The following is a 26,130-nucleotide window of genomic DNA, read 5'->3' as shown; positions in this document are numbered from 1 at the left end:
CGTTTCTAGGCCCAGGCCCTGGGCCCAGACTCCTCCCGAGGGCTGCGGTGAGCCCCGGGCCATTACTGGCCCGCCGCCCGTGGAGCCGGGGGTAAGTGTAACGGCTGCTGGGCACTGGGGGATGCCACAACGCGGCTCGGCGACTCCCATTACCCGCTTACGGACGGCGTCTGGCCCGCCTCCAACCCGCAGTACCGGCCCGCGCTGGCCCGGTCCCCTCAGGAGAAGGCCTGGGCAGTGCAGGGCAAGCCTCACCACGGCCCCATCCCCGCACCCAATAGGAAACTGCCTTACTGTTGCCATGCGAACGGCGCCGCCTCTACCCAATCAGACGCGAAAGCCGTTGTTACTACGGCAACAGCGTCCCGGCAACGGGGAGACCTCGAAGCGGCGCGGAACGGTGCCGGCACCAGCGGGCCCCGCGTCCCCGCCCCGGGCCGCAGGTAACGACGCGGGGCTGGGGTAGACCCGGAGCCTACCGCAGCTCAGTGCAGGGACGTGGCCGGGAGTAACGGAGTCCGGCCGGGGCGCGACGGCTGCGTTGCACCGCCGCAACGCCGAGCAGGGCCTGGCACGGCGGCAGGAAGGCCCTGTGTCCGGGCTCTGTTGGTCAGGGCGACCGGCCCCCGGCGGGGCGGCCAGCGGAGCACCTGCCTTCCTGCGTGAGGGAGGGCTTTAATCACTTTAATTTTCTGTCGTCTAATAACAAGTGCAGCCTGAACCAAGGCAGAAGCGCTGTGCGGTTTGCTTGCTCCGGACTGCTCTGGAGGTTGGCATCAGGGACTCTGCTGGCACAGGGGCTCGTTGCAAGGGCGGAGGGAAGGGTGCATCTGTGTTCTGTCAGGGTGAGGGCTGCAGGCTTGGACTGAAGAAAAGGTAGTGTTGCTGTCGAAATCCTCTGCTGTTACTTTCAGGGGGAGAAAAGAAAGAAAAGAAATGATCTTAGGAGGGAGGCCATCCCTAACTGCTCCTGATAAAGAAGAATCTGGTTTATGTGTAGTTTATTCCACAGTTCTGTTTATCAGGAGTTCTTTCACCTTTCCTCTGAAGTACCTGAAACAGAGAGGCTTTATAGTTCAGGACCTTTACGGGCCAGTAGTCTGTCACTGTAGCCCAACTTAGAGCATGTCCTGATAATCAGAATGACCTGCTCCACACTGAGGAAGTACAAGGCAGTATAGGAGGCAGCCTGTGTGCTGTTGAACTTCCTTATTGATGCGTTGCAGGTTTGCTTTAATTTTGGGGGAATTTCTGCCTTTGGGACACAAAATTACACAGTCCCTGAGCTCAGAATAGAAAAAAATCTCTTTGCAAAATAACATGCGCATCCTGTAGGTTATCTCAGTGTTTTGCTTACTCATCAGAATCGAATCTTGGAGTGGAATTTTCTATATTTGCTGAAAAGCCATCATCTGCTGTAGCAAGAAGTTTATCACCACAGATTAGAGTGGTGCCAGGTCCCTGCCTGATCAGTTGGAGGTACGTTTCCAGCTGTACCACCTTCCAAGGTACAGCTGGAAACATACCTCCAGGATAAACACAGGAAGAAGTGAACATGCTCAGCCACTTGAATAACATTAGACCTTTTAAGGGGCAGGGCCCTTGGAGGTGGTTTGTCCGTGTGAAAGACACACATGCTGGAATCCAGAAAGCTCTGCCTTAGTGTGTCACGCAGAGACAGCTTATATGCAGGAGAGGATATGGTAATTAAGTGATTGTTCGTATTTCTAGAAAGAGCTTTCATGTTTATTTGCTTCTGTTTTGCATTTTCCATAAAGCAAGTGCTACTACTGTTTTCCCTGGATTGTATGAAGTGAGGAGAAAACTACTTTGGTCATCCTCTGAGTAGGGCAAAATCTGGCTCTAAGTAGTTGATATTTCTAGAATCAGCCTTTCCCCCTCAAGCCATGGAAAGAGAATAGGGAAAAGTAGCAATTGCAGACTGAGAATATATTAATTAAGGATTTCATAATTGGAGTTAGGGAGATAAGAAAAGGAAGGCAATGAGAAGACACCATCTTTAAGTGGATAGTCTGTGATTTTCACACCAGAATTTTTCCTATGGCTAACAAACACTGGTGAAGATGCTACATGCGTCAGAGATAGGGAGCTCCAGGAAGAGTTGTGAGGTGGGAGGTAACAGTGACTTCCCCGGAAGCTTCTGTTTCACCCACCATTTGGATCTCAGGGTGACTTGCCCTGTGTATTGGGTGCAGGTGTCAAGGTGTTGGTAGTGGGGGGTTGCAGGGGCAGCCTCTGCGAAAAGAGGGCAGGGGCTGCCCTGTGCTAGACACAGCTGCTTCCAGCCGGCTCCAACATACCCACTGCAGGGCACAGGTGAGCCCATCAGCTGTGGTGCATCTGTGAAAGGGTAAAAATACAGCACAGCTGTGTGAGAGAGAGGGGTGAGTGGAAAGAAAAAAGTGTGAGACATTGTCCTGCAGATACCAATGTCTGAGAAAAAGGAGGGGAGGAGGAGGTACTTGAGGTGCTGGAGCAGAGTTTCCCCTGCAGCCCCTGAAGGAGACCATGTTGAAGCAGGTATTTCCCTGCAGTGCATGGAGCAGACCACGGTGGAGCAGACATCCATACTGCAGCCCACAGAGGACCCCACATCAGAGCAGGTGGGCATGCCCCGAAGGAAGCTGCAGCCTGTGGAGAGCCCATGGTGGAGCAGTTCATGAAGGACGGTAGCCTGTGGGAAAGACCCACACCGAAGCAGGAGAAAAGCATGAGGAGGAAGGAGTGGCAGAGAGGAACTGTTATGGAGTGGCTGCAACCCCTGTTCCCCATCCCCCTGCAGTACTCGAGGGGAGAAAGTAGAAGAGTTGGGAATGAAGGAGAGAAGTTGAGCCTGGGAAGAAGGGGAGGGTGGGGGGAAGGTGTTTTAGGTTCTTTGTCTTTGTTTCTCACCATCCTATTCTATTTTTGATTGACAGTAAATTAAATTCATTTTCTCCAGATTGAGTCTGTTTTGTCTGTGATGGTAACTGATGAGTGATTTCCCTGTCTTTATCTCAACCCACGAGCTTTTCCATCTTATTTTCTCCCCCTGTCCTGTTGAGAAGGAGTGAGAGAGCAGCTGTGTGAGCATTTGGCAGCCAGCCTAGGTCAACCCACCACACTGTGGAAGCCTCTGGTAGCTCATTTCGGATCACACGGGAGCTTATAGTCTGATGTGGCTCTGCTGCTGGTTGTTTGCTACAACCCCATCATAAGAACAACAAATTGTGCTAGAGCTGCAAACTGTTCACCCTTGATCTGCATGGGGGATTTCGTAGCCTTAATTGTTCTCTGACAATTACAGAGACTGGCACTCTTTCAAGGGGAATAAAAAGAAATAAAGGACAAGCTTACAGCGATCCTTTTACTTTAGGTTACATAAAACAAAATGTTTTAGGCTTTAAAAAAAGAAGCACTAAGAGAAAATGAAGGTGAGACTTGCTATCTGTCTTGCCAAACACAATACAAAATAGTGAAGCTTTCAGAAACAAATAGAAAAAGCATTCTGTTCTAAAGCTTCATTTATCCCTCTAAGAAAAGAAAAGGACGTGGCCCCATGGTTCTGAGTGAAACACTGTAACAGATCCTCGTTATTCTGTTAGTTAGAAACCACCTTCTACATTTCTGTCTCAACTGGCCAGAAATGTTTATCCCATTTGCAAGATCCATCTATCTTGTAACTGTAGTGAAACATGCCTCAGAAGGAGGAACTTGGTATGTAGACACTTGGGAAACTCTTATCAATTAAATTATTGAAATGAGAAGAAATAAGGGCCAAATCCCCTAGAGGCTATAAATGCTGTAATTCTGAAGATAGGAAAGCAAGCAGAGCTGTTCTGATTTATGGTAACTGAGGATCTTGCCCTGGTACTAGTAGAACCGTACTTAAAAATATAAGCAATGGATCTGATTTATGACCTTTTATGCACCAGCGTGAATTCCAAGTAACATATAAATCAGGAGCTATTCTGTGCAGGTAAGTTATTCTTGATTCATGCACTGATATTTTGCAGGTGTAAAGGTAGTGTAAGTGAGAAGAGAATATAGGCTCAGTATCTGATAAAACTTTAAATTTGATTGCTCTATATCAGTAATCTTTGACTTTCAGTATATGGACTTCTTAGGGACAATGGACTATTTCTGAAGGGTCTGTGAAAGGACATATGCTTCCACCAGAAAATGTCTAGGGGTCCAGAAAAATACCAGTTGCATTTGGTTTTTACAAGACTAGTTTAGGGCTCCATCCTGATTTTCTGAAGTCAAAGAAAGCTTTGCTAATGACATCCAGCAGCAGCAGGATGTGCTTCTACTTACCTTATTTTTGTTGTAGCCTAGTTACTGAGCCATATAGCTGTTGCTGCCTTAGCCTTTTGAATGGTCCTTTTGCTAACAAATTGATTTAAATATGTCTGCTGAACCTGTAAAAAGGGCAGAGCACTGTTGAAGAGTCTGTGAATTTCCCTCTGGCTTGGGCATGGTACAAATAGCTGGCACAGCCAGTATCAAACCCCCCGTACCTGAGAGCAAGCTTGGTAGTGCCTGGGGAGGCAATGGCAGAATCAGCTTGCGTTTGTTTCAAATACACTTATTGTCTGCCCATATTTATGACGGGGTAGATCTTGCAGCCAGAATCCGTTCATTTGAGCTCTTGGCCTTTGAGAAATGGACCCTTCCTGTTTACGGTTTCTAGGGAGCCAAACTTGCACGGGTGCCACTGCAAGTGTATCAGCCAAGTGACTGTAGTAATGATGACACTTCGGCATGTATCAGATGAAGAATAAAAGGTTGTTTTCTACCTGAATGGCGGAGAAAGAATGCTTGGAGGCTAATTTCTTTTAATGGATGACTACAGAGCTAGGACATCTGCCAGGGGTTACTGCTGTAGATGGGCTATGCTAGTAAATTAAGTGTGCTTGTGACTGTTTCTTGGCACTGAGGCAAACTGGCATGGAATAGCCCATGTCCAGACTGTTAAACACTTCTCACCCTTTTAAACAGGACGGCTGCATGCAAGCTGCCCATTGGGAATGGTTCCTGACCAAGCTAACTCCCAAAATGTACCCAAGAAACTGCTTGACCCAAGCTTGGGTCAAAACCCAATCAGAGATTATTCTAACGATCTGAGTGTACAGAGGATGAAGATGCAGTGCCCAGCAACAGTACCCAGCAACTGCTTAATTTGCTGCATGTTTAGCAGTGGGGATGGTCTCCTCAGATCTACTTAATTTCTGTTTAATAACACGCAGATAAGATTGCTTAAATTGTTAGAAAGGTGGTGTTTTCTCTCCCTTCCCCTTCCCTCCCCCCCCCGCCCCCCCGCCTTCTTCCTGGTAGTCCAAAGCACTGAGCTAGGTAATGAAAACTTGAAGCGTTTGAACTGCTATGGTTTTGCTTGTTTATTCATTTTGGATGGGGTTTTCTTGGGGGGAGGGGGGAGCAGAAGGGCTTTTCTACCTGTGTAAAATGCTGCACAGTGCTGCATTTTTGCTAGAGGACTAGTAAGTCTTGCTCTTGTCTTGCTGTTTTTCACTTGGCTGTGCAATGTCTGCTTTATTTTTACTTCTCATCTCCCTTTACAGAGACTTGACTGAGCCTCCTTATATGGCTTTTGTCATTTGTACATAGCATGTTGGATTTTCAGAAGACTACAGAACTCATAGAATTCCCTGTGCTAACATTTGCTTTCTGTACTGTGGCTCTTGAATGGCAGGTAATTGAATGGCAGGAGCGAGGTGCAATTGATTGGCACATATCAGAGAGAGGAGGAATTATATTATACTCTCTGCCACTCAGTTTGGGAAGAAACTGAATTTCTAATTTTGAATTACTTTTGTAATAGAGGAAACAGGGCCTTTTAAAATATTTCCTTTGAAGTGTCTGATTGGGTTAACTACATAAGTGTCAATAGAATTACCCTGTGATCCAGTGAATAAGACTGCCAATATTTGAAAGTATTTTTTTGACTGATGACTGTAAAACAGCATGGAAAAGATTGGGTGATAGCACTGTCACCTGGTTCACACTTATTTTATTAGCACTCTAAACACGTTCCATGTAGGCAAAGCCTCATCATGTTCCACATGGGTGTTGTGGTTTAACCCCAGCCAGCAGCTAAGCCCCACACAGCGCTTGCTTACTCCACCCTGGTGGGATGGGGGAGAGAATCAGAAGGGTAAAACTGAGAAAACTCGTGGGCTGAGATAAAGACACTTTAATAAGTAAAGCAAAAGCTGCGCACGCAAGCAAAGCAAAACAAGGAATTCATTCACTGCTTCCCATGGGCAGGCAGGTGTTCAGCCATCTCCAGGAAAGCAGGGCTCCATCACGCGTAAGGGTTACTTGGGAAGACAAACACCATCACTCTGAACATCCCCCCCTTCCTTCTTCTTCCCCCAGCTTTATATGCTGAGCGTGATGTCATATGGTATGGAATATCCCTTTGGTCAGTTGGGGTCAGCTGTCCCAGCCGTGTCCCCTCCCAGCTTCTTGTGCACCCCCAGCATACTCGCTGGTGGGGTGGGGTGAGAAGCAGAAGAGGCCTTGACTCTGTGTAAGCCCTGCTCAGCAGTGACTAAAACATCCCTGTGTTATCAACACTGTTGCCAGCAGAAATCTAAGACATGGCCTCACGCTAGCTACTGTGAAGAAAATGAACTGTATCCCAGCCAAAACCAGCACATTCTCCACACCTTATTCCATACAATTTATGTCATGCTCAGGTCCCAAGCTATCCAATACATTCTCATTACCCACCACCCCCATTCCCATCTTTTGATATAATAAACAGATATCATTCCCTTAGTCTATGGACCACCCCTGTGAAATGTCTCTAAAATGTCCACAAAATGTCCTCTAAGTTCATTTAGTCCATGACACTGGGCTCCATCTGTTATGGTGGTCACTCAGGGCAGGAGAGGTGGTGTGTTGCATGGAATTACTGGGCACCAAAGCTAACTCAGGTTGGGTCACTGCTGCACTTGCACTGCTTCTTATAGGAGTTTTCCTCCATTGCTTCAGGTGGTTCCTGCTATAGTAATTCCTATAACATGCAACTCAAATCATGGGTTACAACAGTTTAAAGGAATTTCTACTACAATCTCCTTTGCTGATGCTTCAAGGTGTATCTGCTGCAGCATGGATTTATCCACAGCCACAGCTGCTCTGAGGTGTGCCTTCTCCAGCATGGACTTATCCTTGGGCCACAATCCCTTCAGAGGTATACCTGCTATGGCATAGACATAACCATGGCCACAGATGCTTCGAGGTGTACCTGCTCTGGCATGGGCTTATCCACGGCCACAGACGCTTCAGGGTGTCCTGCTCCCACGTGACTCATCCACAGGTCACAGTCCCTTTGACTCGAGTTCACACTGGAGTTCCAGCCTGTCCAGTACAGCAGCACAGAAACAGCAGCGATGCCCTGGCCATCTGCCAGCGCAGGCGCATCGCCATTGCTGTTATCAAAATGTTCCCAGGCACAGCAGATCAGATGATCAGCAGTACAGCAGCACGGCAAGCAGCGAAAGCGAAGAGCAGCCACTAATGAGCACTAAACTCTAATACACAGTAAGGCAAGCAAGCCCCATGGCAAGCACAGAAGCCTGCCAGTTAATAGCTAAACAGCAATAACAGCTATAAATTCAATCTAGCACGTTCCAATCAAATCTGTCATTATCTTGAACCCTTCGAGCCCCATGTTGGGTGCCAAAAAGGACTGCCATGGTTTAACCCCAGCCAGCAACTAAGCCCCACACAGCCGCTTGCTCACTCCCCCCTGGTGGGATGGGGGAGAGAATCGGAAGGGTAGAAGTGAGAAAACTTGTGGGTTGAGATAAAGACACTTTAATAGGTAAAACAAAAGCCACACATGCAAGTAAAGTAAAACAAGGAATTCATTCACTGCTTCCCATGGGCAGGCAGGTGTTCAGCCATCTCCAGGAAAGCAGGGCTCCATCATGTGTAATGGTTACTTGGGAAGACAAATGCCATCACTCCAAAGGTCCCCCCCTTCCTTCTTCTTCCCCCAGCTTTATATGCTGAGCATGATGCCATATGGTATGGAATAGCCCTTTGGCCAGTTGGGGTCAGCTGTCCCAGCTGTGTCCCCTCCAGGCTTCTTGTGCACCCCCAGCCTACTCGCTGGTGGGGTGGGGTGAGAAGCAGAAGAGGCCTTGACTCTGTGTAAGCCCTGCTCAGCAGTAACTAAAACATCCCTGTGTTACCAACACTGTTGCCAGCAGAAATCCAAAACATAGCCCCATGCTAGCTACTATGAAGAAAATTAACTCTATCCCTGCCCAAACCAGCACAATGGGCAAAGCCTCATTATACCTGAATAAGCCCCAGAATGTCACCTCCCAAAGTTTTGAGCGGTAGAGCATTGTTGGCTCTCAGCATTCCTATTGGGAGCTCGCGTAATGGTGTTTGCAATTGCAGGTGCTGTTCAAGCTATATGGTTGCACAGAGCAGATACAGACCGTATAACATTGCCTAGTGGGTCACCAGTGACCACACTTACGAAACCATTGCATATGCCGTACAATACTATCTCTGTCTGATTGTTATTTTCCCAGATAGCTCTTCTGTTTATACTTACAGTATAGTTTGCCTCCAATTTCCTGGTGCGGAAATTTAATAATAGCTCTTCAGAAAACAGAGTAATTAGTGTAATGAGCTGGTGTCTGGTATATTTTTCTCCTGCAAAAGCCTAAAAGTCTAAATAAACATCTAAGCAACTGTACTGCTTAATAAAATAGCAGGCTTTCTTAACTAAAAGGTTGTGTTTTTAAAGATTTTTAGAGTACTTCAATGCGCATAGCCTTCAAGATAATGGCCAGAAGCATTTCCAGATATAATTCTGTGTTATTTGATAAAGGAGTTAGTCTGCCATTCTAGTCTCTTACTCTAAACTGCATATCTGAAAGTGCTGACATAGGAGATAGTATCCAGCATACCACAGAAATTGTGAACTCCTCTCATCTGGTCATTGCTGGTCAGCAAGAACTATCTCAGTCAATATTTTTGTCAGCAAATTAGATCTCATGTCAAGAAATCAGGTTTTGTCTCTCTTGTTGCTGTTGCCAGCCACACTGTTTCTTTTCATGTCCTATATTCTGGTGTATCCTCATAATCTTGTTTTAAACCCAGGGGAGATGATGGCCAGAGTGACAGCCTGGCCTAAGTGTCAACCTAAGTGACAACCTGGCCTGAAGTGTAAGTGTTCACCGTCTTCGGACTTTAAATCCTTCTATTGCTCAGAGGACAAGCACTGTGTAACTTGCAGGTGGTATCATCTTCCTAGTCCTTTCTGTCCTATTGTTTGCTTGGGGTTCAGTGGTGCATTTCAGCGTAGCAAGTTGCAGCGGCCAAGGAGTCCTTGTCCTGTTGAGGGTTTGGGGCACATTTCCCTCACTACTTTGAGAGAAGTTGTCTGTCACAGATACACCATGTTTGCTGGATCCTGTGAACACGAACAAAATCAATCTAGTTCTACTGATGGAGAGAGGGTGGAAGAGGGAGCCATGACCCTTCTCACCCAATTCTTGTTCTTCCTGCTTGTATGTGAGGAAACAGGGTCTTTATTTTCTTCCCTTCTTCCCTTTATTTTCTTCCCTTCAAGTCCATTGGAACTTGAGAGAGATGCATTCTTTGGACCGCACTTCTGTTCTGAAGTCACTACAAGATCACTGTTTTCAATTATAACACATTACCAGATTTGATATACATCTTATCTGGGAACTCATTTGAAATGACTATACACTTACCACAGAAAGCTCATTTTCTGGAGCAGTAAGATTTATAGTTTGTTCCAATCAAGTATGAATTTGCTGTTAATCCCAATGTGGACATTCCTCTTGCAAGTAATTTTTAATTATTATCATGCGAGGCTTCCTCCATCATGGTTCGTGTCATGTTTCTTCCCCTCCTTGCCATGTAGTTTTAGATTTAAGGTCAGATTCATTGTAGGAGTAAGCTGTGACAGCTCTATTGATTTCACCGAAGCTGTATCCAGCTGTGAATTTGAATGCTTTCTTTTGTCGGAATGGCTTGAAGTTGAAACGAAATGTGCCAGGCGTCCATGATTGTATACTGTCATTGTAAGGAGGGGAGGAGCATAAGAAAAAATTTGGCTCTCATAAAACTGCAGCAAAGCTGTAAATAACAAAAAGCTGTATTTTTCCATCTTGCTTTTTGTAAACAGAGCTTCTTCTGAAGGCAGTTACATTTTGTTTAAGAGCAGATCCTAGATTAAAGTTTGGAAAAAAACCATAAATGCCTATGAACTAGCCCCAGTGTTCAGCTTTGTATACAAAACCTCCTTTGATTCAAGCAGAAGGTAATTAAATGCTCATAGCTGTGGCTGAATTTGGCTCATTATGAATCCAAAAGAAATATCAGGCCAAATCTTTTGGTCCTTGTTTAGTTCTTGTTCAAGTGTAATGAGAGCCAGAGGTGTCTTAAGTAATAGAAGGCATCCCTGTACACTACATTGCACTGTCAGGTACTTCCACTCTCCATTGCGGGTTGTGTTTTTAGTGGGAAAGGGGCTGGCATGCACTACAATACCAGCCGTAGACTCCATATACAGACAATGAATGTTGACCCCACTACTACATTGTATCTCTGCCCAAAGCTCAATAAATGAATAGTCTCTAAATTTTACAGGGCAAAGAGATCCTCTCTGTCATTTGAAGTGGGAGGGCTGCTGTTGTGGAACACATCTATGCACTGTAACTTTATTTATTGTTTTTTAACTTTAAAAACTTAAATGTGTATTCCAACTTACTGTTTTGGCTGTAGTAGCAGAAAGAGAAACCCTGGAATCTTTTATTTAAATACTCACAATTGTGTTTGATTATTTACTGCTTTCAAATCAGTGGACAAACAATAACCAATTTACTTATATGGTTCTAGAAATGAACTGATTTTTATTGATTTCTCAGAAAAATGTGTGATTTTGCCAGACTTAGGAGTATCTGATGACTGCCTGATATATTTTACAGCTACGCCTGTGAGGTCTGTCCCAGATCCCACATTATTCTCCTGGGACATTGGGCAGATCTTACTTCAAAAGACAGCTGAAAAAGAAGGTGAACTGAAAAAAGCATTTCAGGTGCTTGATGTTGGTCAGACCCTGACAGTCACAAAGGGTGAATTCAGGAGAGTGATTGAAACCTTTCACTTCCATCTCACAGAAGCTGAATTTGATGCTGTGCTGGCAGAGGTATGCTACGTCATCGCTGTTTATAATCATTTAGAGGCTGTTCCTATTTATGTCAAGAGCAAAATTTCAATGGGAGCAGGTTCCAGACCAATATTATCAAAAAGATGCTAGACATGGTCAAAACCTTCTGTTCAAGTGAAAGTCATAGAAAACTTGCAAAAGTAATGTGAGCTAAATTTGATGATTGGTATGTTTATATGAGGATTTTGTCTGTGTAGTGTGTCTTACTATTTGAAAGAGTTGCAATTTACTAGCAGATTTTTTGATTAAAAAAAAAAGATCTCACAGCTTAAATTCATATACATGCGGTGTTATGAATATGCATAGATTAGGTTGTGAACTCTGAGTCAGAGACCAGCTGGTTTTTGTCTGCACGGGGAGGTTCTCGGCTCACTTTTGGTATTTGCTACCTTATAAATCATCGTCAGATTGGACTTAAAGGAACATTGGGTGTTTATATGATATCATGACTGACGCTTATCAAAAATAGGGGAGGATTCTGATGCACAATCTGCACCAGCATTATTGTACACTTAAATTTCTGTCCTGAAAGTCTAGGTGACTAAGTTTTATATATATTTTTTTTTCTAATGTACTTGACTCTTGTTTGTTTGTTTAATTTGGGTGAACTGATCTATTACATTTGCATTTTAAACTAATCAGTCTGTAACGGGTTAAGCCCATTTCAGCTAAGACTGACGTTAAATTCTTTGCTAATACTAGATTGTTATTAGGGTGACACGTATACACCTGAAACACATTAAATAGTCTTTTGGAACAAGAGAAGGATGCATCAGTGAGGCTGATAAGAATGAATATACTTTCATATATACATGTGAAAGACCATAGAGCTGGAGAGTTGAGAAATCTTTATCTTACATGATGGAAAGACTTGTAGGTTGTAACTTTTTTGGGGAGGGGTTTACCAGATATTAAATTAATGCTCTGCTTAATTCTAGACAAGTTACTGAGAAGTAGTAAAGCATAATACACAAAACAAAAACAAAATTATAAGATAAATTTGGTTTTGCTGTTTAAGAAACGAATGAGTAATCAAATGTAGTATTTAAAAAATCTGATGTAACTGTAGGACTCATCCATGTATATTGAAATACAGATCGCAAATATTTGCAAAGTTACTGTGCCATATCTTGACTTCCTGTCAAAGTTCACTGAAAGTGCCAGAAGCACCAGCGTGTTCAAAAGGTGAGGAAGTGTTCCATATTATGAAGTTAAATTGCTCCTAAACTGTAATCATGAATCACTTGCGAGTTGTCTAGCTCTCAAGGCAGAATCTAGCTGCTAGTGTGAGCTCCTAGTGACATACAGATACAATACACTTTTTTCTAAAATCACTTTTTCTGTACGTGTAATTGGCGTAATTGCCATAGGAATGTTACCTGATTGCCAAAGGGAAGGGAATGGTCTGCCAAGCCACTGATCTGCTACTGGAAAATTATGAACCTTTAAGACTAATAAATCTGTTCTCTAAATTAACAATGAAAGTTGTTGTGTACAAAAGAAATTATAACTGATTCTGTTTAATGGGGATTTGAAAACATGCCACTCAGCTTCACGTGTCTTTAAGTGAAACACAGAAGCTAAGCCAAGGGACCCAGTAACGGGAAAGTTATAATGTTTCAGGATTCAATCCTTTAGGAGTAAATATCTCACATTCATCTTCATTTCCAGTGCAAGTAATTTTTCAATAATAAAGTTGAGAAGACACCAGCTGTGTGTGAACTGGGATTAAGTTTGGATTCTTACCTTCGATGAAGTAAAATGGAAAGCAGAGCCATACTCTACGTAAAAATAAAAATACACCCCCCCCCCCCCCCAATCTGTTCTCTCACAGTAGCTTTCTTAGTGGAGCACTAAATGTTTTTCACACCACACCCCTCCCCCACCCCAGTGAAATATAAAGGGTGAAATTCTGCAAGGGGATCTGCAGGGAAATTCCTTTTTCTTCGGTTTGTCTTGTGGGTTTGTATGATCTAGCCTTCAATAAAGAGGTGCCTCAAAAAATATTCTGTAAATTCCAGTCCAACTTTGTTCCCAGCAAGTGCAAAGCTAAGAAAACTCTCAGACAAAGAGAGAATGAGGGAGTGTAATACTGAGGATACAAAAATGGGATTAGGACTTTGAAAGGAAGCAGGAGGAAGAAGAGGAGCAGCAAAAGAAAAGAAGAAAAAGGGAGGGACCTAAGCCACTTTCTCCCAGAGAGGCAGGGGAGCTTAAAAAATTCTAATTAATTAGTGAAAACTAATTAAATAACAAATGAGGGATCTTTCCTGGAATAAAAGGTTAATCTTCTCTTTATTACATGCAATATAATAAAACGGTAAAGCTTTTTGTACGCTTGGGGTTGGATTTTCTTCCAGTGTTCAAGGAGAATATGTAAGATGTTACTCTTGATTTCCTTTTAAACTCACTAAAATGTGGAAGGTAAGGATCATGCTTAGACGATCTGGTCTTTTGGCCAGCTAATTTGCTAGAGAACTGCTCTGAGACTGTCTGCAATGTACGGAAGCAAAAATAATAGGTTTGTTAGAGCTATCGGGCATCGACCGATGTAATTTCACCACTGGAGGGCAGTACAGGTGCTGTTTTCCAGGAGTTTTGCTAGGAGGCATTGTCAGAGCTACTTGCTCTCCCCATTTAAAACTCAAGTAGTTCCCCCAAATTCAGAGGCTGACATGATGGCAGAGCTTGGCTTCTAGGACGTCATCCCACAAATACAGACGTGAATAAAATCGCACAAGGCTTTTCAGAAGCACTTAGTTCAGGCTGAAACCAGAGAAGGATGTGCAGAGAGTGGAATTTGGCACCTGCAGAACCCACTAGTGAAAGTAAACTTGGGTGGTAGTTGACTCTGAAAATGACCTGCTCTGGTGCTTGATGCAAGTCAATAGGACGAGGAAACAAAAGCAAAAGCAAAGCGTTGTATTTTTAATTTTGAAAAGAATTTTAAAAGTTACTGGTGACAAATGGATCTCAGATTTGTGCTGGGGGAGAAGGGGAGGAGGAGACATGCTAGTTGTTCTCTGAAGAACACTTGGTGGGAGCAGAGGAGAGGGGAGAACTGGCACAATAACTTTCTTGACCTTGGGACTCCCGAATATTCTGTCATTCCAAGGGCCAGACCAAGCTGCTAATATCCCTTTGTGTCCCTTATGGCAGCCAAAAAAAATCCTTCAAGAAAAGATGTTTTACACTAACAGTCATCATACTTGTGGTAGAGGAGCAGCTGCCACATCTCTGTTCTGCTCAGGGATCCAGATTTGCAGTGATTTTCTCCGAGAGCAGTGCAGAGCTCTGAAGGACAGCCACAAAAAAGGCAGGATCAAGCCATTTTCTTGCATTTGTAGTTCTTCACATGCTAAAACAAAACTCTCCCATTGATGTCCCTACAGTGGTCTTTAATGGTACTGTGATGCACTTGTGATTTATATTCATTGATGCACTTGTGTTTTATGTTCATCTAGTCTTTTTTATTATATTTTCAGGTTGAACAGCCACAGTAGCCAAACAATGATATTAAGTGAGCTGGAATCCCTGCTCAAGGAGAAAGTATGTTGACCAGGGTAGTAACAGAAACCACATGCTGGGGTAGTAATTCATTTCAGATAAGTAGATATTGCTCTTGATGTACTGATATAAATTTAGTAATATGTTTAAAAGGCTGTTGCCCTGTCGCTGTATCATGAAGATCTGGTCATACTTGTTTGCTTAGGGTTTTGTTGTTGTTATTTTGGGTTTTTTTATCATGCTGAAGTACTAAGTAGTATTTTAAAAGCCCCCCTCATCCACACTGTGAATCCCTTTTTAGCATCAAAAACCTAAGCACTTTTCTCTTTCAAGCAGTCTTGCAACAAATCTCTGGTGTAGGACTGGCACAGTCCCACTGTGATTTTATTTCTTAGTTACTAGATGCTTGTGGCTTGAGTAACAACTCTTAACTTATTTAAGAAACTAGATTCTCCATGGCAGTGCAATTTCTGTAATTGTTTAGGCCTTTGCAAGACTGGTGTAAAACATTCTGTCACATCAGAAGAACGGCATTTTAGGCATTTTGTACTCTTTTTACTTAGAAGTATCCAGCCACCTGAGAGCTCAGTCTACTTAAATCTCAACACAAATTTGAACAGCACAAAACCCCTTTTTTAAAACAAGGAGGAAGTGATGGTGTCACTATGGGAAAGCTAGATTTTTACTATTTTATTTTTGCACAAACCGAGCCATGAAAATCTGTTTATCTACATCATGATATTTTATTATATTCAGGCATTTGCAAGTTAACCTAATGTCACATATCACACCTAACAATAGTTACTATTTACAAGGACACAGAAGAGTGTTCCATGCCTTCTAGAGCACTGTGTGACAGTCTGTTGGCTCTACCCTAAGACTGTTCATAGAAGAGGAAATACATTAAACATAACCTGATGTAAATTCCAAGGAAAATCCAACCTCCTGCTGTGCTTGGCATGGGCTTGGCCTGTAATTTGGGAGGGCGAAATAAAATCTTTCTGATTTCACAGCTGCTATTGCACCTCAGGGCTGCAGTAGTATTTGCAACCCATTTGCTTCTCTTCCACTGAGTAGGACATCTGAATATATCCTCACTCTAGTCTGAATAAAATATTAACATATCGCAAGGCTGTTAGGACAGATTGTATCCAAGACAATCTTTTCTCGCTGTAGAAAAGCCTATCAATCATAAGTTGGTATAGTTGTTATTAATGTCATAGCTTTTATTCATTTGGCTATATGCAGCTAACTGAAGAGTAACGTTTACGTTTTCATGTTAAGCATTTCCTACCACAAAAGAAACTGCTGAAATATCTTCTTATTATAGAATTTCTGAATTGAAAATGCCCTCCAAAGTCCTAATTAGAGATCTGGTATATTTAATTTACAAGGTTCTATGTTATTTTTTTAACAGCATTGTGAAATAGAGCTGTTACATATATTTTAGTACATTAACAAAAAACATCATTAACTTAAGGCAAGGTTACTGCTATGTATATATCCCAGGAACAATTCAGTTAAATAAGTACTGCAAGATATGTAAATGCATGATGTACACAGATAATTATTCAGATACATTTAAGAGTTCATATACTCTTTTAAATACTTATCTGTAACGTATCACAGTGGTTATTCCCAAGCCAAACCTTATTCTGCTTCTGTTTGTATGCACATCATCAATCAAAGATATATGTATATTGGTAACTCTGACTAGGTTTTGAATTTGTATGTGTATATTAAAAAAAAAAAACAAACCACAAAAGAAAAAGTCTCTAATGTCCTCAGTAAAATAAGGAATAGGAACAGTAATTTTCTCTTTGTATAGGCAGGAAGCCACATTTGGACCACCTACCACATGTACCCATATTTAGACATCATAACTAGTGTAATGACCAAGATCAAGAAAAGCAGCAGGTGGTTCAGAGCATCTTCTAGTCAGTGAAAAGACATAGGCAAACCAAGACCTGACAGGCGGCCTTGGATTTCTCATCACTGTCCTACACTTAGAAACTCTAGCCACGCTGACACTTCACTTAACCAAATGACCCAGGACTGACCTTGCCTGTTTTTATGACGCCAAAGTTGTTTGTTGTATTTGTTGGAAGTAAGTCTTACTGCCTTTGTAGTCATTCTTACTTGCTCAGTAAAGCATAGATAAGCTAGGAAAAGATTTTGAGTATTTATTTCAAATGCCAGGGCAAAACTCAAAGTTTAGTTTTGACTATAGGAGTCCTTCCATCATTCCTAGTCATATGTAATAAAATGTTATTCCTGAAGGTCACTGTCTTGGGAAAAGCAACTTTAAAGAAAAGGGGGGGAGGGGGGAGAACCTGATCAAGAAAGAAAAGTAACAGCAAACTGTAGGAAAATGGCCACAATGTGTAGGATCCCCAGTGGTGCCTCCTAAGCAAAGAACTTGGCCTGGGAAGGAGGGCCAAACGCTGAACAGATGTGTGCCTGGGAATATAAATGATGGTGCATGAAAGAGCTCTTTTCTACTGACTTAGTGAGTGTTCAAGAAAGTAAGGCAGCAATGTAGTTGGGATAGTTATGCACTTCTTTACGTGCCGCAGGTAACAAGAACCAGAACTTTCATACCGTACCAGAAGTCCAGACCCTTCTTTTCCATGTTCCTGGCCAGCCAATGCCCTGGCTGCATGCTACTGCCCTGGTGCAGCAGAGACCTGTTCAATAAAGGGCAGCTTGTCTTCTAAGCACCCAAATCTGCCTTCTTTTTCTTTATAGAGTGCAATTTCACTGACTTGGCTGCTAGGACTCCAAAAAAAGGGACAGGATTTGTTCCCCAGTAATACTTGCAAAAGGACATGGCTCCATAGAAAGAAGCCTCAACTTCAATGACACAGTGTTCTTGAATTGTTCAAGAAGAGCTTGCAACCTGAAACATTTTTTTTAACGACAGGAGAAGGACTCTCCTGAAGTGAGTCCGCTCCTCCAAATAATAGTCTCCTTAAAGGAATCCAGCAAGTATGAAAAAGAAATAACTAAAATGCAATTTGTCAGAGTACAAAGATGGCTCTGTACTGCATGTGCACATCCATTTTATATGGAGGTCTTTCACTCATAGTTGGCTGGTGGGAGTGGGAGTATTATATTAGCTAAGTTCAGACCCCAACTGTTTCTCTTTAAAGATTACTGAAGTACTGGGATTGATTCGCATTTACAATAAGGCCATTCACGTAAAGCACAATGTAAAGAGGACTGAAAATTGATTTATTTTGTGTACTCATTGCACAAATTTCAAGGTCCCTAAAAATTGCTAATGGGTTGTAAAGGGCTGTCAATATGAACAAGCATCAGGCCCATATATTTTCCTCACTACCCCCTACCCTCATCTCCCCTCCCCCATTAATTTTTGATTTTATGTTTATGAGGATCTGAAAATAGTCTAATTCTTTTCTATCTGGTTTGGGCCTATCTTTACCAGCTGGTAAATAGGAAATGTTCACTGTAGGAAGCCAATACTCTGCAGAGTGTAAACAGATGGAATCAATATAAAGTGACAAGTTAGACTGTGTTACTGAGAATACAGAGCCAAAACTAAGAGCATAACAGTCACGATACTTATTTTGTTCCAATTCATTTGGTACTGAATAGCACTTCATATATGCACAGCTGTGTCCTTCCGTTTTTTACTTTCTTCTGGTTTGATGATGACAATTTCAAAGAAAAACTTTAATTAAAGATTTTACACAAAATGGCCCAAAGTAGAATATAGGGAAAATGAGCATTGATGTGTTTATAGCAAGAGAAGAATATTTTTCAGGCATTTATTTTCTTTCTTTATTTTTTAACAAAACAAACAAAATCTGATGTGTGTCTCTCTCTGCGTGTAATATGCTAGATTGATAGATCTTTGCAGATTGAAATCTTCCATTTGGTGATCAGGCATATAACCGTAACTCTAAAAGCTTCTCCACCATCCCCCTTCTTCCCCCAGCGCCTGTTACAGCAGGGTGCCATGAAGGGCAGGAAATCTAAGTGGACAACTCTGCATGGCTGTGCCGACCGAAGGGAAGGGGACAGTCAGACAGGGCGACTGCTACAGACTGCTGTCAGACTGCCCTGAGACAGACTGGAAGCAGAGTTACTGGGGGTCTTCCTTTTCCTGCCCTGGCCAGCTTGCCTCACGTGCACCTCCTTCCCTCTCGAGAAGGGTGTTTTGGAGACTGTGGATCTGATGCACGGCCCCTTCAGGGACGGTTAGCGGGGTGGTAAGCTTCCAGGCTGTCCTGTGTTGCAGGGTTTGCCTTGAAAACACATCTGAGCTCTAGTCCTTTCACCAGAGAGAGTGCCAGGTGTTATAGCACGGGTTTTTCTTTACTAATTTATGCATTTTCGACACGTTTTCACAAAAATGGAAGAAGGCAGCATGTTTTACCACTCTGTCCCCAACTTATTTCTTACAGCATATTTATTAATGCTGCCATAAAAATTTTGCTATTTTTTCTTTCTTGGCAAATAATTACCCCAGATTTCCCATATGTTGTTTATTAGGGTGACTGTACAGCTCTAATGAGGGGCAGCAACCACAAGTTTGAACACAGATTTTGCTTCTGATCCTCGTGTCAAGGGCAAGCAGCTTTTGTTTCCTGCAGAAGAAACACTGGGTCTGTCCCAGTCTCCTCCATGCATATCCCCCTAGACAGGCAAGCCATTGTAGCGCATCGGTGCAGAACTCTGCCTCCCCGTCCAGCCTGCTGCCTTCTCTGCAAAGCACAATTCGTCTCCCGGTTATAATGCTGGGGGCCTGTTTGTCTCAGGGATTCCCTAAAACCTCTCTCAGACTCATTCAACACCAGGAAGGTGGTATATGTTATTGTAGGCAGAATTCAGGAGTTTGGGGTAATGGGAATGCATGAAAACCCCTTTCCAGATCTCTTTCCCACCCTTGCCAAATACCCTGAGCCACCAAGCAAGTTCCATAAAGGCTAGGGAGAGGGAAGGAACACATGACGCAGGTGGCACCTTGCAAGCCCAGACCCATGGGAGACACAGTTGCTGAGGAAAATACCTTGATATACAGTGATTGGCAGTGGGGGATAGCAGTGGGGATAGCAAAATGAACTTCAGTGTCTTGTGGCAGGAAATTGTCTCACAGGAAGCTGCAGTCTGCAAAAGGGAGTGTCTGGAAGTTCCTCCTGTTGCGATGCCTGTAGAGGATGTGCTTTCAATGGATATCCTTTGTGCTTCTAAAGTATAAGAAAATATTTTAAATATTCATTGTCCTCCTTCTTCCCAAGGGATCCCCAAGTGCTCCACATGCATAAATGCTGCCGAAATGCAGTCACTGCTGGGGTGGGAAGAAGCAGCCAGCTGGCATGTGTCAGTGACAACAGAGAGCGTTATGCCAAAGACACTATGACAAGGCCCTGTTGTTGCTAAAAGTGCTGTGATAATACTCTGGAGAACAAACAGGAACATTGCTTCTAGTGTCTCTGCTGAAGGATTCTGATAGCATAAACTGGTTGGTACGTAACTTATCTAACCTGTAAGGACAAATGGTTGTATCAAGCTGGCAGAAAAATGTACCACCGGTGCCAGACACCACAATATCCAAAACCTTCGCCTCACTCATTAAATAATACATTTCAGTTAAATCTGATTACAGGGAGAAATTAATCAAGATTGCTGCATTTCTTTCGCCATGAAAAGCTTGGAGTTGTGGTGGAAATATTTTGCCAATTGTGGCAAGAAAGAGAAATCCTGGCCTTCTCTGGTGAAGTCTAATCCTGTCTTTGAATTTGAATTTCCTTTGTTGTTTGATATACTATAGGAAAAGACTTTTTTTAATGAATAAAACCTGTCTTTCCTTCTTCATGTCTTCAGCCAGATAAAAAGCTTTATCCTCTTCTACCCTTTTTCGCCAAGCAGAGTTGCCAAGGAGTAGTCAAATCTGCCTGATTCATAGCTACTTACTTTGGGCAACCTTTGCTTACATCAGTGGATGGTTATAGCCACAAACAGGCCTATTCGCTCTGCATAATGCTCTGTAGTGAGAGTACAGGGCTTGGAATCTTGACTCTTTGGGTTAAAACAAATAAAATACGAAATTTTGGCTGCATTGGAGTACCAGCTTCACTGTGATCAGGATTTCCTCCAAGGACTTTCCTCCTCCTTACTCCTAGTAGCACTGCAGAGCATATGCAACTGAGCTGGATTTAATTCTGTTTCAGGCAGCCGCATGCGAATGAGTGAGTAAGGAGCAGCGGCAGAATCCTTATTATTGCTGCTATTATGTGAGCCAGAAAGAACACAGCCTGACTTTCAATTCCTCGGTTGCATTTGCAGAAACAGCAGTTAAAAAGAGTGATATTTTTAAACAAGGCTTTATTCTTGTAAGCTGAGTAAATTCAACACAGAACAGAGTAAGCATGGAAGCCTTCAATACTACTTTTATTGTCAGTTTTCAGTTTGTAAGCATACTTTAAGGTCGAGGTTGCTGAAATTTTTAACAGACTTGGAGAAGAGAGTTGCAATTGCTAGAATGCAAATATATTCATCAGTTTGTCCCATCTATACTTTTTCTTTCAACCTCTAAATCTTCTTGATTTTGGTAATTTTTGAAGTGAAGTGAGAAAAAGAATGCTTTGGTATATGCAGAACAAATAATTCACTGATATTCTGAAGTTCACTGATATTTATTAAGTGTATACCTGCCTTGATCTTTGATATTTGGTTTCCAGCAAATCTCTAGGTTTCAGTCACTGAAGGAAGTTCATCCTCTGCCTACTGTTTAAAATATATGAATTGTATCTGAAATTCACTGCTTTGCCTAGAAGAGTTTTGAAGTTTACTAGTGCCATTTGAAGAGGAAATTGCCTTAGACATTGAGTAAATGCAAAATAGTCATTTCTCATAGAGTGTTATTGTAACATTTCCTACTGTGCTGGGGAAGGTTGTCCTGTATTATCAAAATAGGTATAAAATGGCATTTTGTATTACATGTTAGCAAAGCTTTCCGGTGCTTGCATTTGTGTCAGTTGTGTCAGTATTGGTTTCTTTTTCCTTGAAATCACCTGTAATTTGTAGATTGCAAAGAATGTGAAAAACATTATCAGGTGCTGCAGGCTTTTTGACTACAGCTCTGCAGGATGGATACAGAGGCACACACTAAGGCAAATTCTTGAGATCACCTGTTTTAGGATGAAGGACTCAGAATTTGAAAAGGAAAGAAACAGCCATGATTTTTCAGTGAGAGTAATAATAACAATAAATGACAGGGCCTTTGTGATCTTCTGAATGACAGTGTCTGGGGGCTGTTGCAGCAGGCTAATTTGCCAGTTTATCTTCTGTCTGCAAGTTGCAGCCTTCAGCCTTTCTCTGACTAAATGGATGCGGTAGTGTGCAAGGATAAATATGTTCGTAATCCATTCCAAAGGGATGAGTCCTGCATCAGAATTCATCCCAATCAGATTTTCAGGATGAGGGTTAAGATACTAGAGGGACAATGTGGGACTCCACTTGCCTGCAGTCTTGCAGAGTGACATTGGGGATGGACGTTCTTGGCCTCAGACCCAGGACAGGGTTGAGGAGTCTGCATGGAGATGCTGGTGCCTACTCCACTCTGAAAGCTGAACAGAAGAGATAGTGAGAACCCCAGAGGCTCTTCCAGAGGAAGAAGTAGTGAAGAGAGGAAAGGATTTCCTTACTCTGCTTATAAAAGGTGTTAGGACAGCCTATTGCTTGACCCCTTCAGTTTCTTTGGCTGACATAGGATATACATAAGACATTTTTGAAACATTATTCAGCAGAACTAATGTATCAAGAGGACAAAGCATGTGTGCAGGACATACCTACGGGAATGAGGAACCCGCCCCTTTCACAGCTGATTTGAAATTGTTGGCTTCTGAATGAGAAAGCGTCTTCCCACTCCTGCTGAGATCAGTGAGTGGAGAAAGCAGAGAGCCATTGCCTCCCCCTGGAAAAAAGATCCTGATAACCAGGTGACTGGTGAAATCTTGCCTTTAAAAAAGGCAACAGCTCTGACTGGCTGCTTCGTCCTTTTGCTGAATTCCTGCACGTAGTTTGAATATGAGTGGGTTTTTGCCCACGGGGTAGAAGAACGCTGTTGTTTGAAATAAAATAGTACCATGGCACATCTTCACATCCTGTTCAACTTGAGGCAGTGAAGAGGGAAATGCTGTATCATGTACTATGATCTGCTTACTCTCCCCTTAGCATGATTTTCATGTTGAAGTGATACAGTGAAATCATGAAACTCAGAGACTGCCTCCGAGTAGGGTGAAGCCAGAAAGCAAGGAGAGGCTTGATTCAGTGACCCAGTCATCTTGGCCTGGCAGCTGGTTCACCAGGAGCCTCAGAAGAAACACTTAACCTTTGGGGGCTCTAGTTTGCACAGCTGCATAAGGGAGTAATACTTGCTTACCCCAGAGGTATAATGTAACCCTGGATTAGTGTTTATATAGCGACTGGAAACTAGATTTTTCTGCTCTTCAATGGCAGAGCAATGGCTAAGTATTAATATTGGGAGCCCATATGTGCTTCAGATATGGTGGATCAGTGCCGCTACTAGTTTGTACTGACAGAAGCTGCAGCAGAGCCTGCTCTCTCAGAGCAGGGACGTGGGGATGGGAAGTAGTTGGAGCTTTGACTGCAGTAGGGGTTGCAGGAAGAAGGATGGTCCAAGGATGATGGGGTAGGAGAGTAATATCCAAAAAGCACGTGGAATATTTCCTTAGTATCTTTGCCGACAGGTTGCTGTGAAATTGTGCTTATAAGGCACTGTGATGGAAATGTTGAAAGAGATCAAGTGATGACAATGCCTGTGAATTGATGCCAATGACACGCAGGGAGATCAGCTACAAACTGCCTTAAACTAACATGAATCTCAAGTTACATACTCTGTCTCTGAATAATGTTTAGTGTCTTATGATTTTGAATGACTTTCTGTGGATTTTGGAGTCTATGAAATCCATCAGGAAATATGGCTAGAGATACTATTTGCTGGATAGGGACCTAAAAGAAAATGAAGCAAATTAGGATGGTACTTTATTGCTTTAGGATTTTTGTTGTGGTTTTTTTATTGGGATTTTTTTTTTCATTTTGAGCAACTTCCAAAATAATTTGTGTCAGTTCATATTGCCTGGCTACACCATTTCACTTTGTGTGTTTTTTCTGGTTGGGATACTTTCCAGAATTAGATATCAACAAAACCAATTAAATAATTTGGTACAGGCAATTATAGAACAGAAGCAATACTCTTCTAAAGCAGGCAATCAAAACCCCAAAATGATGCTTTATTTGACAATAAACCTTGTGTTTGGCATTGCAATCTGAAAGGTAATAAATCTATAAAAATGCTACTACATCTCATAAGTGCTGAATAATAAAAAAGAACACAAATTTTTATTTTGGGGGTTTAAAGCTCTAAAATGATGAAGTTTTATCAAGAAAAACTTCTGAAGCTTAACAAGTAAAAATAATGGTACTGAGTCACCTCTGTATGAAAGAATATCAGAAATAATAGAGAGATAAAATGTAACATTTATTTTATTTGCTTACTGATGGAATATCACACAAAAAACTGAGATATTCTTTTGAAGAAGCCTAGTAAAATTGAGAATGTTTAAATATACCCAAACTATACCTGAATGTCTTATTATGGATGAACCTTAAGGCAACCTGAAAGTGTGTTTGCTTCTCAAAGTACAAGTGCAAGACAATTAATGTTAATAATACATTTAAGGAAGGTTATTAATTCCCTAGTCAAAGGAATAAAATGCTTTTCTTTTGAAAGTATGGTTAAAATCATGGGTCAAATTCACTTCTCTGCTCATAATTTTGCACTGATCCAGTTAAACCTCCAGGACAACATAAAACAGATGAATATACTCCACTCCTCCGTCTGCAGATTTATTAATATACAAAAGCTATACCTCCTGAAATCATCATGCCCTAAAAGAACATTGTCCAAGTGAGCAACTTAGGTCATATTGACTGGGTTTATTTTGTCTGTACCATAGTTGGCTGGGGAGGCATGGGCAACCCAAGAAATTTGAATCTAAATGTCCTCCGCTATCTTTTAAGTATATTTGTGTCTCCCACTGAATTCCTCATAAATTGGGCAAGCACAATACTTTCTTTTTTGCATGTTGGGAGCCTTATTGATTCACTTGACCACTCCAAAAATCTGACTGCTGACAGTAGCAATAACGGCTGAGAAACAGGAAAAATTCAAAGTGAACAGCAAAAAATCTAAATGAAACATGGCAGATTTCTGGGCCTCCCATGGAATATTTAGATTCTTGAAATCACCATCCAGGAAATTCCTTGACAAAAATCTATGCCCTCAGTCTAACAAAAATCCTTGGGTTTCGAAGGTGTTTTTTAGCATATCAGGGGCAGATAAGCAGGCGGGTGAAGTAAATCCTAACTGTCTTTTTAGACTGTTTAGGCCAGGTTGGATGAGGCTTTGAGCAACCTGTTCTAGTGGAAGGTATCTCTGCCATGGCAGAGGGGCTGGAACTAGATGATCTTTAAGGTCCCTCCAACCCAAACCATTCTATGATTCTGATCTGTCCCCCTTTCTTCCCACTCAGCTCTCCTCCTCAGGCAAAAGCTTGGAGTGTCATATTCCAAACCCAGCAGCCTAAAAAGTCATGTTCATCAGAAAGACATTTTCTTCTATTTTTGAGGTTCCCAGTGAGGTTTCTGTATATCTAAAGAGCCTCTACTTCAAAGCTGTGGGTCCAGGGATGTTCTAGCGTATTGGATGCTCTACTAGCTGCTATGCCATGTTTCTTTGATATCTTTGTCTGTCACATTTCACTGGACAATATAGCTTTCATAGCATGGACCTGTGGCTGTGACTTTTAGACAAAATGCATCTCATGTGATAGGGCCTGGGCCTGTGCTGTCCTTTAGGTTTCTAGTTTTGAATTACAGTATAATATAATCCACTTAAAATGCTTCTTTCTGCATTGATCTTGAAAAAAAAAAAGAAAACAATATTGTTCTTTAGACCAAGTTCTGCCACCACTTTTCTTCCTGCTGTCTCTTCACAGTGTGGTCTCCTGAATTGATTTCTGGTTTTGGACTCTGCAGCTGTTTCTGATTCAAGCCAAAGCCTGCTGAATATTTGCCTTGGATTGATTAACAAATATTTTATCCCGTAGTCCCGTTATGGTTGTTCTGGGACACTGTGTCGAGTCTCTCAATTAACTTTAATGGACTTTGGACCAGTCCTGTAATTATTAGGAGGGCTTTTTCTGTCAAGATCCTGACTTAAGGCACTGTCCATACATATCTTTTGGGCTGGGGACACTTACTGTATAGTCAGGGGAAAATATTCATTTTCAGAGATGTGTTTTGGATCCACAAATTCTGTCAGA

General features: G+C 42.3%; 1 protein-coding gene across 1 annotated transcript in view; it reads left to right on the top strand.

The window, feature by feature from the left end:
• Positions 1–301: 301 nt before the first annotated feature.
• Positions 302–26,130, top strand: part of EFCAB6 (EF-hand calcium binding domain 6) — a 113,843-nt gene continuing 88,014 nt past the window's right edge. The window contains 4 exon segments of the mRNA XM_072884312.1: positions 302–443; positions 10,947–11,227; positions 12,318–12,433; positions 14,734–14,797. Coding sequence (XP_072740413.1) covers positions 302–443; positions 10,947–11,227; positions 12,318–12,433; positions 14,734–14,797 — 603 coding nt within the window.

This window comes from Ciconia boyciana, chromosome 1 (genome assembly GCF_034638445.1).
Source record: "Ciconia boyciana chromosome 1, ASM3463844v1, whole genome shotgun sequence".
NCBI lineage: Eukaryota > Metazoa > Chordata > Aves > Ciconiiformes > Ciconiidae > Ciconia > Ciconia boyciana.
Note: the sequence above shows the minus strand (reverse complement) of the source record. Positions and strands in the feature narration are given on the sequence as shown.